This window comes from Plecotus auritus (genome assembly GCF_963455305.1).
Source record: "Plecotus auritus genome assembly, chromosome: 2".
Taxonomy (NCBI): domain Eukaryota; kingdom Metazoa; phylum Chordata; class Mammalia; order Chiroptera; family Vespertilionidae; genus Plecotus; species Plecotus auritus.
Genome location: NC_137771.1, coordinates 33,940,270 through 33,952,608, shown reverse-complemented (window position 1 = coordinate 33,952,608; position 12,339 = coordinate 33,940,270). Strand labels below are relative to the sequence as shown.

At 45.4% G+C, this 12,339-nt stretch overlaps 1 protein-coding gene across 1 annotated transcript in view; it reads left to right on the top strand.

Annotated features, from left to right (window-relative positions):
* SCP2 (sterol carrier protein 2) overlaps positions 1–12,339 on the top strand; it is a 125,910-nt gene that overhangs the window by 71,999 nt on the left and 41,572 nt on the right. Inside the window, exon 12 of the mRNA XM_080658018.1 lies at positions 9,960–10,113. Within this exon, the coding sequence (XP_080514144.1) occupies positions 9,960–10,113 (154 nt within the window). The remainder of the gene's footprint in view (positions 1–9,959; positions 10,114–12,339) is intronic.

The window sequence follows — 12,339 nt, the reverse complement described above, 5'->3', positions numbered from 1 at the left end:
GTTTCCTATATGGCCCAGTGGGTCTGCCTCCCCAGTTAACCTGAGGTAGACACTCTTGGTGCACCCCTTTGTGGACTGTGTGTACAGCCTTGTTGTAATTAAGTCTTGATTGTTGTTGGTATCACTGGGAAGAATTGACCTCCAGGCCAGTTGGCTGTAAGGATCAGCTGTGTCTATGCTGGGAGAAGTTCGGTGCTGGAGACAGCCTTATAGGATTAGACTTGCCAAATTGCAATAGCCTCTGTGCTCAGCTTGGATGGGGTGGAGTCTCAGTCTTGGCTTTCTGTCAGCCTTACCCTTGCGCGCACGTGCTCGCCTTCAGACCTCCACCTTCCCTGGCTCCTGAGTCTCTGCCCGAGAGTCCAGACTCCCCCAACAAGAGCGTGGGTCCCCAGGGGCTCGCTTGGAACCAGGGTTCAGTGCAGTCAGGAACCTCCGACTCCCTTCCACTAGGGAAAGCCTGTGGCAACCTCCGCAGCCTTTGTGTGCACTGGTGTGCGCGCACGCGCTTTCAGTCCTCCGCCTTCCCCGGCTCCGGAGTCTCCGCCCGAGAGTCCAGACTCCCCCCGTAAGAGCGTTGGTCCCCAGGGGCTCGCCTGGAACTGGGGTTCAGTGCAGTCAGAACTGGGGTTCAGTGCGGTCGGGGGCTTCCTTCCCCCTTCCGCCAGAGAAAGTCAGCCAGGCTCTCAGCCGCCCTTCCTCTCTGCGTGCACAAAGACCCTTTGCCGTACCTCCAATTCTCTGTGAGCTTTTCTCTTTCCTTCTAGTTGTAGAATTTTCACTCAGCCAGCTTTCCTGTGGTTCTGGATGGTGTCCGTTCTGTCTTTTAGTTGTAGTTTTGAAATTGTTGTGCGAGGCAGCAGTTTAGGTGCTTACCTATGCCGCCATCTTGGTTTCTCTAGGCCTTTATTTTTTGAATTATCTTTATTGTTGAAAGAATTACAGATGTCCTCTTTTTTCCCCATTGACCCCCTCCACCCCTCAGTTGTTCCCAGTCCCCCCAGGCCTTCACCACACTATCATCTGTGTCCATGGGTTATGCATATATGCATATAAATTCTTTGGATAATCTCTCCCCACCGACACCCCTACCCCTGCCTTCCCTCTGAGATTCATCAGTCTGTTCCATGCTTCTATGTCTCTAGATCAGTCTTGTTCATCAGTTTATTTGTACATTAGATTCCACATATGAGTGAGATCATGTGATACTTGTGTTTCTCTGGCTGGCTAATTTTGTTTAGCATGATACTCTCCAGGCCCTGCCATGCTGTCTCAAAGGTACCCATCAGTAGATGAGCGGGTAAAAAGCTGTGGTATACTATGCAGCTGTAAAAAAGAAGAATCCCATGCTAAGGCCTTTAGATGTCTAATTTGAAACTAAAGCTGAATTGACTTCTTTGTATTTGGCTGTCTTAAAAGTATAGGAAAAGTTATGGGTTCAGGGTAGCAGGAGGAAGAAAATATTTCAGGTAACAGACTTTGTAGTGTTTCCATTCTGTGGTTTTTCATAGCATTTATTACTTATCTTTATTAGCACTTTATATTACACTGTGAATTCTTTATATCTTTAGTACTTAGTGGAGTGCTTGATGGATGTTTGAAAGGTTTATTTTCAATAGCAACTAAACTGTATATCTATGTAGCTGAGTCCTAAGCTAATTATCCCAATATATATAAAGAGCTAGGTGGAGTCACGACCAAATGGGCGACTGGTCATCATGAAGTGCATGGAGCACCTCTTGGTCCCCCCTCTCCCTCAGACCCCAAGCCGCTCACCATGACGGGGGGTTGGCGGCAGGGCGGGACTGGAGACTGTTGAGCGGCGGTGGTATGCTGCTTCGCGGGTTGGCCACGAGCTTAGAGGAGCAGTCGCCCAGGCGGCACGAGTTTCGCGAAGCAGTCGCGGGGCGGGGGAGTTTCGTGGAGCAGTTGCAGGGTCAGGGAGCCTCGTGGAGCAGAGGTGGGGCAGGGGCAGTTTCACAGAGTGTCCAGCGGCGAGCTTCACGGGGCGGCAGCAAGCTTCACAGAGCAGGTGAGGGGCAGGGAGAGCCTTGTGGAGCAGTTGAGGGGCCGCGAGCATCATGGAGCATCCCGGGGCGGGGAGCTTCACATAGCATTGCAGGGCAGCAGAGGCCATGCGATGGAGGCCAGGCTAGGCCTAGAGACCCTAACCGTGCACAATTTTATGTGCACAGGGCCTCTAGTCTACCTATATAATAGAGGAATATGCAAATTAGCCAGGACTCCGTAACTGTCATGACCAAACAGCAGGGACCTTAAGCTGCATTGCGCCTGGCCATGGCGAGGGACCTCAGGCCGTGCCCCACGGGGCTTGACAGGGGACCTCAGGCTATGCCCCCCACCCGGCAGGGCTAGATGGGGGACCTCAGGCCGCGCCCCCCGCCCCACTGGGTTTGATGGGGACTTCAGGCTGCGCCCCCTGCCCAGCGGGGCTTGACAGGGCACCTTAGGCCATGCCCCCCACGCGGCAGGGCTTGATGGGGGACCTCTGGCCATGCCCCCCGCCCCGCTGGGCTTGACAGGGGACCTGAGGCTGCAACCCACACTCAGAGGGGCTTGATAGGAGTGGGGCCAGCTGGGTCCGGGTCTCACCCAATGGGGGTGGGGCTGGCCAGGTCTGGATCTCCTGAGTTTTTGAAGCGCATGCAGGTGGTGAGCGGGAACTTGACTCTGGGTCCCATGGTGTGCCCCAGACTCTGACAGGAGGAAGGTTTTCATATACATTTTACTAATTTTCTTTCATTTCTGACACTTCTATTATAGAGAAAGGGCAAGTAGCTATATTAAAATATTTCCTCTAATTAATTCTCTTTTAACGTGCACGAATTTCGTGCACTGGGCCACTAGTCCTATATAATAAAAGCCTAATATGCAAATTGTCCCCTAGACCGGGAGTTCAACCGCTCGCTATGACATGCGCTGATCACCAGGGGGCGGTGTGGAACATGGCGGGCATTGGCGATGTGGTGCTGGCAGCGGGCAGTAGTGGAGGCACTGCTGGCCCCGATGGGCCCTGATGAGAGCAGGACCGAGGCAGGACCAAGGCAGGATGGCGGCACCAGGCCATGGCGGGTGCGAGCGGGGTCCCGATTGCCCCACTGATCACCCCACAGACGGCGACCAATAGTGGTGGCAGAGGGCAGGGCTGCCACCCGGCTCCCAGGCACTGAGGGAGCCAGGTGGGGGGAGGGAGGGGCGGGGGACTTAGCCCTGACCTATTGCCCCACAGATGGCAACCAGTGGCTGGCAGGCCCTGATCGCCTGATCAGGGCTGGGCCCCAGGCTGGGACAGGGAACTGGTGGTGGGTGGTGGTGACAAACCTCCTGCGAGTGGGGGGCTGCGACCTCTTGCCAGCTACCTGGGGGCAGTGGTGACAGGGACGGAGATGCGGTGAGAATGCAGGGTGTCTGCCAAGCTCGCTCTTACTCCCCCTGCTACTCTCCCCCGGGATGCCAGGGCTCGCGCGTGGGGGGGAACCCCCCTCTGCCCCCTCCCCGGGCTCAGGTGCCAGGTGACCGCCTCCCCCAGGAGCCCACCCTGCACCCACTCGGCCTCTTCTGGGTGAGCCGGGCTGCAGCTGCTGATACGGGTCAGAGCCATGGGTACCGCAGGGGACGGTTGGGCTCCCCATGGGTTCACACAGGAGCCAGTCTGCGAGGCCGGCTGGGAGAGAGGATGCTGACCGCTCGGCTTCCGTGCGACACTGCTGGGCGGCCCAGAGGCCCATGCTGATCACCCTGGCTGTGCTCACCGCATCTCTGCATGGGGACTCAGGTGCTGTGACTCAGGCAGAGGGGGGTGCACGGAGGCCTGGGGGCCTAAGTGCTGCCCAAGGCTCAGAGGTCAGCTAGGACCTGCCCTTCCACACCAGATGCTCATGCTTTGATCGCTGGCCAGGCCTAGGGACCACACTCATGCATGTATTTCGTGCACCAGGCCTCTAGTTTTTATATAAAAAGATTGGCCATCTTGTTAGGAAATTTATGCAGCAAGATGGTAGTAAAATGAAGTAATCAGGTTAAAAAATATTTTTTCCCTTTATAAAGGACTGTGAGAAGGACATTGCTGTTTAAATATACTATGACAGGATGCCTATTCTTTTTTTTAAAAAAAAATAAATCTTTATTCAGATTATTACAATTGTTTCTCCTTTTCCCCCCCATAGCTCCCCTCCAACCGGTTCCCACCTCACCTTCTTCCCTTACCTCCCCCCCCACTGTCCTCATCCATAGGTGTATGATTTTTGTCCAGTCTCTTCCTGAACACCCCCATACCCTTTTCCCCCTGAGAATTATCAGTCCACTCCCTTTTCTATGTCCCTGATTCTATTATATTCACCAGATTATTCTGTTCCTCAGGTTTTTAATTCACTTGATTTTTAGGTTCACTTGTTGATAGATATGTATTTGTTGTTCATAATTTTTATCTTTACTTTTTTCTTCTTCCTCTTCTTTAAGAATACCTTTCAGCATTTCATATAATACTGGTTTGGTGGTGATGAACTCCTTTAGCTTTTTCTTATCTGTGAAGCTCTTTATCTGCCCTTCAATTCTGAATGATAGCTTTGCTGGGTAGAGTAATCTTGGTTGTAGGTTCTTGCTATTCATCACATTGAAAATTTCTTGCCACTCCCGTCTGGCCTGCATAGTTTCTGTTGAGAAATCAGCTGACAATCGTATGGGTGCTCCCTTGTAGGTAATTAACTGTTTTTCTCTTGCTGCTTTTAAGATTCTCTCTTTATCTTTTGCTCTTGGCATTTTAATTATGATGTGTCTTGGTGTGGTCCTCTTTGGATTCCTTTTGTTTGGGGTTCTGTGCGCTTCCTGGACTTGTAAGTCTATTTCTTTCACCAGGTGGGAGAAGTTTTCAGTCATTATTTTTTCAAATAGGTTTTCAGTATCTTGCTCTCTCTCTTCTTCTGGCACCCCCATAATTCTGATGTTGGTATGCTTGAAGTTGTCCCAGAGGCTTCTTACACTATCTTCAACTTTTTGGATTTTTTTTTCTTTTTGCTTTTTCGGTTGAGTGTTTTTTGCTTCTTTGTATTTCAATTCTTTGACTTGATTCTTGTGTTCCTCTAGTCTGTTGTTGGGTCTCTGTATAATATTTTTTATTTCAGTCAGTGTATGTTTAATTTCTAGTTAGTCCTTTTTCATTTCTTCAAGGGTCTCGTTATATTTATCGGCCTTTTCTAGGATATTCTTGAAAAGCCTTATAACTGTGATTTTGAATTCTATATCCAGTCGTTTGTTTTCCTCCATTTCTTTCGTTTGTGATCTGTTTCTTTGACGCCACATTTTCACTGCTTCCCTGAGTTGGTAGGGTAGATTTGTGTGCTAGGTTTCCTATATGGCCCAGTGGGTCTGCCTCCCCAGTTAACCTGAGGTGGATACTCTTGGTGCACCCCTTTGTGGACTGTGTGTACAGCCTTGTTGTAATTAAGTCTTGATTGTTGTTGGTATCACTGGGAGGAATTGACCTCCAGGCCAGTTGGCTGTAAGGATCAGCTGTGTCTATGCTGGGAGAAGTTCGGTGCTGGAGACAGCCTTATAGGATTAGACTTGCCAAATTGCAAAAGCCTCTGTGCTCAGCTTGGATGGGGTGGAGTCTCAGGGTGGAGCAGACAGTCTTGGCTTCCAGTCAGCCTTGCCCTTGCCCACGCGTGCGCGCCTCCAGACCTCTGCCTTCCCCGGCTCCCGAGTCTCCGCCCGAGAGTCCAGATTCCCGCCCCCCCTAGTAAGAGCGTGGGTCCCCAGGGGCTCACCTGGAACTGGGGTTCAGTGCAGTCAGAACTGGGGTTCAGTGCAGTCAGGAGCTTCCCTTCTGCTAGGGAAAGCCTGTGGCAACCTCCACAGCCTTTGTGCACACTGGCACGTGCGCCTCCTGAACCCTGCCTGCCGGGGCTCCCCCGGGTCTCCCCCGGGTCTCCGAGTCTCTGAGTGCCTTTCTCTCTACCTGACAGTCCAGACTCCCCTTGTATGAGCCTGGTTCCACGGGGTTTCGCCCGGAACTGGGGTTTAGTGCAGTCAGAACTGGGGTTCAGTGCAGTCGGGAGCTTCCTTCCCCCTCCCGCCAGAGAAAGTCAGCCAGGCTCTCAGCCGCCCTTCCTCTCTGCGTGCACAAAGACCCTTTGCCGTACCTCCAATTCTCTGTGAGCTTTTCTCTTTCCTTCTAGTTATAGAATTTCCACTCAGCCAGCTTTCCTGTGGTTCTGGATGGTGTCTGTTCTTTTAGTTGTAGTTTTGAAATTGTTGTGCGAGGCAGCAGTTTAGGTGCTTACCTATGCCGCCATCTTCAGGATGCCTATTCTTATGCCCATCCACAATGTATAAATATATTCATGTTTGATAGTTTATTTTTTTCTAAGCAGAGGAAAATTATGGTTTTCAGTTTAGTGCCAGAAGTTATCCAAGGAAGGAAAAAAGTGTAAAAATATGCTCAAATAGTTTGTGCTCTTATAACTGTCTGCCATGCCTTCTTAGCAAGTGGAGTTCTGAGGCCAACTTTGGTCTCCCACCCTTCATAGATCCATGTTTTAGAGATATAAGAAACACTCGTTTATTCTGAAGGTAGACAACCAGAAAGCTCAAATAATCAGTATGTTTTTCCACAGACAGTCATCTTTTGTCAAAAGCAAATAAATTCCCTCCCTTAAAAAAAAATTTCCTCCTTTCTTTTTTGCCATATATGAGTTAGGCCAGTGGTCTGCAAACCGCGGTTTGCGAGCCACATGCGGCTCTTTGGCCCCTTGAGTGTGGCTCTTCCACAAAATACCACGTGTGGGCGCACAGGTACATTGTGATTGAAACTTCGTGGCCCATGCGCAGAAGTCGGTTTTCGGCCTGGGCTAGTCTATTTTGAAGAAGTGGCGTTAGAACACTCAATGGACCAAAGAGCCGCATGTGGCTCGCGAGCTGCGGTTTGCCGACCACTGAGTTAGACAAATCATGAATAGAGATTTATCACAGTGTATCACAGCTACAATATTGGTTGTATGGTACAATGGAAATTATTGCAAAATCTGTAAATGCTTCTAATGGTTTTTCATATTCTTTTCCTTTTCCCTCCTTCCCTTTCTCCCTCTTCCCTTCTCTGCCCCTTCTTCCCGCCATTATTCTCCCTCTCTCCCTCCCTGTCCCCTACCTCTCAATCTCATATTGGCTGTCTTGAACACTCGCTAACTTTCTATTCCTTCAGCAGGCCATGTTCCTTCTTTGCATATGCTCAAATCTCTTCATGAAGCATTCTTTCTTTCTGCCTAGCTAGCTCTTCTTTATTCATAGGATCTCAGTTTAGATGTCCATGCATCTGGTCCTCATTCCCTGAACTGCCAAGCTATGAAAGATATTCTTCCTCTGTGTGCCTGTAGCACCTGCACTAAGGCCTATCACAGCGTTATCAGACCGTATTATAAATGCCTGCATTTTTACATCTCAAGACTATCATCTTCCTGAGGGAAATGGCCAGGTCAATCTTGCTTATTGCTGGATCTTCCGAGCCTTGTGCAGTGTCTGGCACAAAATAGGCATTCAATAAATTTGTTGGATGGATGGGTAGGTGAATATCTAATTGGTTCATTGCATTCCTAAGATGATATCATAAACATTTTCCTAAATTGTTAAAAAAAACTTTATAAACACCATTTTAAATAGAAACATAGTACTTTGTCATATAGCTCATAATTTATACAACCACTTCCCAGTTATTTCATTTCCAGATTACCTAGTTTTTTACTCTTGTAACAATGTGATGAACAGGTAGTTTTGTTAAACTTTGCCTATATTTATGTGAGTGAGGAAAAACTTCCTTTTACCCTCAAGATTCTTTCGGCTGGCCTAATAATTACTAGATAAGTCTACATGAGACAGATTAACATGAGAAAATGACCACATTTAATTACATACGTATGCATGGGAACCCCACATACATGAGAGATTCATAGACACCCACACATATGAAATGTTCAAAGACAAAAAGGGGGAAATAAGGTATATATGACATTATGCGCTAAAGAATGAGGTAAGGTGGCTTGGGGCTTCAGAGGGGAGGAAGGTCATTGCAGGGCAATAAAAAGAACAGATGTTCGGTAATTAGTAGTTTGCCCTGCCATATAGAAAGGTCAAAAAAGTTACTTCTCCTGCCCTGGCCAGTGTGGCTCAGTTGATTGAGCATCCTTCCATGTACCAAGAGGTCACAGGGCACATGCCTGGGTTGCCAGCTCAATCCCCAGTAGGGGGTGTGCAGAAGGCAGCCGATAGATCTCTCTCTCTCTCTCTCTCTCTCTCTCTCTCTCTCTCTCTCTCTCAAATCGGTAAAAACATAATCTTAAAAAGAAAAGTTGATTTTCATGGTAACTCTTATTATGGGAAAGGCCTCTAATTTAAATTCTTTAAGGGAGAGGTAAATGTTTCTCATGAGCCTATAGAGTTTTGATTGCCTTCAGCTCAAAATAATTCACATGCCTACGTGGCACACTTTGGGTGGCCTGTTCTGAATCCCTGCACTTGATTATATCCATAGAATGGTTTTCAAGGCATTTTAAAGGCTCTTAATAATTTTGTACATTGCTTTCCAAAAAGGCTTTACTGATTTGAATGTTCATCAGTACTTTCCCCACAGGCTCCCCAAAATGATTAGTCTCATTTCTAAACATCCCTACCAGTTTGATTGGCTTAAAATGGTATCGTTCTGTTTGATTTAATCAAGATGAGATTGAATATTTTCTCAAATATTTGTGAACTATGTATATTCTTTTGTGAAGAAAACTGGCAGTATTTTGTATAAGACCAGTTTGAATGTTTTTTTCATTTTACATATTTATTAACTGTTTAAGCTTTTTGTATGGCAGATTTCTAGTAAAACTGATTGCCTCAAAGTTTGGATATATTAGTAAAATCATTCATTTGACTTTCCTGATTAATATTCAAAATGTTTACAATTGAAAAAGTATTACAGGGTATGGCATTCCCTATTTTAAAACAGTGTTTAAGATACATGTCCTGTAAATATACAGACACTGCTTGGAAATGAGAAGTGGCATTTAAATTTCTTGAGGAGGTTGGGGTTTATACAGGACACTGTCTCAGGGACTCAGGAATCAGAAGTTATGACTGGGGGTGTGGGTGGAAGAATAGACATTGTAAGTAGACCTGTGAAGCTCTGCCTCTAGGAGGAGAACCAGTCTATCCTGATAGAAAATTCTTAACTCAGGATCTTCTAATGGCTGGTCTGGTAGAAAGATAAACAAAGGTCAATCAGGAGACTTGGGTTCGAATCTCATCTCTGGAATTAGCCTGCTTTGTGACCATTCACAAATTACTTAATCTTATCTTTTCTCAGTGTTTACATGATTAAGTTCTTTTCAGCTCTAAAAATCTTTGACTTTATTATCCAGGGGACAAAACTATTTTTGTGGATCCAGAGCTATTCTTGCGATACTTATATATAGGTTTGGAAAACAATTCATTCTTGTTGTGAACTAATCGGGGAAAATAATAGGAAAATTCTCCATACCAGCCAAATTTTTTAGGGAAAATGAACCCCCAAATCCTAGATTATTTTCTTCTGATACATAAAAATGGTAAAATTAGTAAAATTATTTTTATGCCGTTTTGCGTGGGCCAGAGAACTTTATATTCATTGTTTTCTCTTTCAGCCTGGCCAGAAAAACAAGTTGGATAAATGTAGAGTGCAGAGAATTTCTTAAGCCTGCATATTGTGCAAATAGAGAGATTACTTAAGAAAAGAAAAATAGGTGCAAAACCATTAGTGCTTTTAAGAGAAGTTATTGAAGTAAACGCTGCCTCGGCTTAATTAAATGCTTCAACTAAGTCACAGTTAAACGTTAGTTAGCCCTTGTCTGGCTTAAGGAAGGCTGGCTGTTGGGGCAGCTTTTCTAAAGCAACAGAATCTGACTGCTCTGTGTTCGACTCGCTAGGTCTGGCTCAGTGCGCGGAGCTCTGCTGGCAGCTGCGAGGGGAAGCCGGGAAAAGACAAGTTCCTGGTGCAAAGGTTGCTCTGCAGCACAATTTAGGCTTAGGAGGAGCGGTAGTTGTCACGATCTACAAGATGGGTTTTCCCGAAGCTGCCAGGTAAGTGTCATTCTGGGTTTTGTCTGGCAATGAATCCTTACGACCTTTCACAGCTAATTTCGGTTCACATGTATAAAGTCCTAATTTTATTGTCTTAGTACTCAAAGAATAAGTACCTCATTACATTGCTTTAAAGCACAGCTTTAAAACTTTAAAACTGGCCATTAGCTTTAAACTTAATCAGCCTAGGAAAATTGTGTTCAAAAAGGAGGCATCATAGTCAAACGAGGGTGCTGAGCTAGAAGCCGGCGCTGGCTGGGCGCTTGTCTCAGCCCTGCCAACCAGAGTAATTAATTTAGGCAAGGCGCTTTTTGGTTTCCTTTCCCACATGTGCTTTCTCCCCACAGCTTCTGAGGTTGTTTGGAGAAAGTCATCAAACATGCTGCGTGGACCTCTGCAAATTTACTTCTTAACCCAGCTAAGCCCTCACTGCAGCTACAATCCTTTTTTATTTACCTTTTGCTGATTTTCTTCCTGTCCTTGTCAAATGCTTGTGCTCCTCAAGTCTCTAAGCACTTCCCCCGCCAAGCCTTTCAGGATCCCTCAACTAACTTGCTCTTCTCTCTGAGAAGTGCTCTTTGCTGGAGGAAAAAAGTCCCTCTTCCATTCCAAGGCCCAGCTTTCCTCTTTCATGCTTTTCTTTCCAACAACTTTCTGTAACTTTGTTGCAAAAACTAAGTATACCCTCTCCCTCCCTTTTGAATCCTCCATCTTTGCCTTTCCACTGACTCCTTTCCCTCTTTGAGCAAGCAGGTTCAGGTCTGAATTCTAAAACAGTCTGTTTTTCTCCTTCCCTTAATTCTTTTTATGATGAGCCTTTTATATTGAGCCACCTTTGTTTTTCCGTGCTGAAATACTAGTATCTTACAGTCCAGTTTCTGACCTCATCCCTGAGGTCAGGTAAGGCCACCCGTGATCTGATTATGAAATTGTGACATGTTCTTGTCTTTAGTTTTCATACTTATTCTTGTTAGTCCTGCTGTAGCTTTCAACATTAATTGGTTCCTTTTTATTTTCCTGAAATTCTTGGTAATTATGTATTCACACTTTGGTTCTACAAGATATGTAACACCATGAACAGAATTCCTTATGTCCTGATGTTTTGCAAGCTCTTGAGTATATCCTCTCTGTCCTTTCACTCTTCTTTCTCTGCCTGGAATACCATTTCTGTTGTGAAAATTCTTTTAAGGCCCATCTCAGGAGTACCATCTCCCTTTAAATATCCACAGCACTTTGTACCTCTTGGGCCCCTAACCAATTTTGGTTTAGTTGCAGTATATCTAGTTTGTTTTATCCCCTTTATTATATGAAATCCTTGAGGCCTAACTGTGACTGACTTCTCCCCACCTTCTCTGAGGATTTCTCTCATAGTGGTTAAATGTTTATTGAATCAAATCAAATAAAAAGATGTTAAGTTGAATTTTAAGTTTCCTTCCAAATCTGAATCATTGGCTCTGCACTGTCCTCAGGAATTCCATCTAGTTCAAATTTGGAGTTGAAAACCCTCAGTGAAAGCCAAACTATAAAGAACTACCAGAGTCAGAATATTAATGTAGCTATTGAATTTGCTCAAAATATAAGGTTATGATTTGGAGGCAATAAATTATATTTTAAACATGGAATTTTCATTTTTTTTATTTTCAGGAGACGAAATATTGAGATATAGAATTGTTCACAGTAACCACGGTTAATATTTCTGGGAAGGCAGAAGTACAAAAAACAAATCTAGATAATATATTAATGACAAGAAAAAAAGAAAAAATATATATTAATGACAAAAATTTGGTTTGAAATACTTAAAGATATTGATAATTTTAGTGATAAAAACATAACTCACGCCAGAGGCCAAAGATGGAAAAACAATTCTAATTCTGATGGTGCAAATATAGTTTTTTTAAAATATATTTTTATTGATTTCAGAGAGGAAGGAAGGAGAGAGAGGTAGAAACATAAATGATGAGAGAGAATCATTGATCAGCTGCCTCTTCCACGCCCCCTACTGTAGATGGAACCCGAAACCCAGGCATATGCCCTTGACCGGAATCTAACCCTGGACCCTTCAGTACACAGGCCGACACTCTATCCACTGAGCCAGTACCAGCTAAGGGCCAAATATAGTTTTAAAATGAGGTTGTAGTTTGGTTTTAAACAAGGTCATTTTAAGGTACCCATTACACATGATCTAATTTGTTTAGTTTCTCATTTAGCTAACGTTGATAGAGCAAC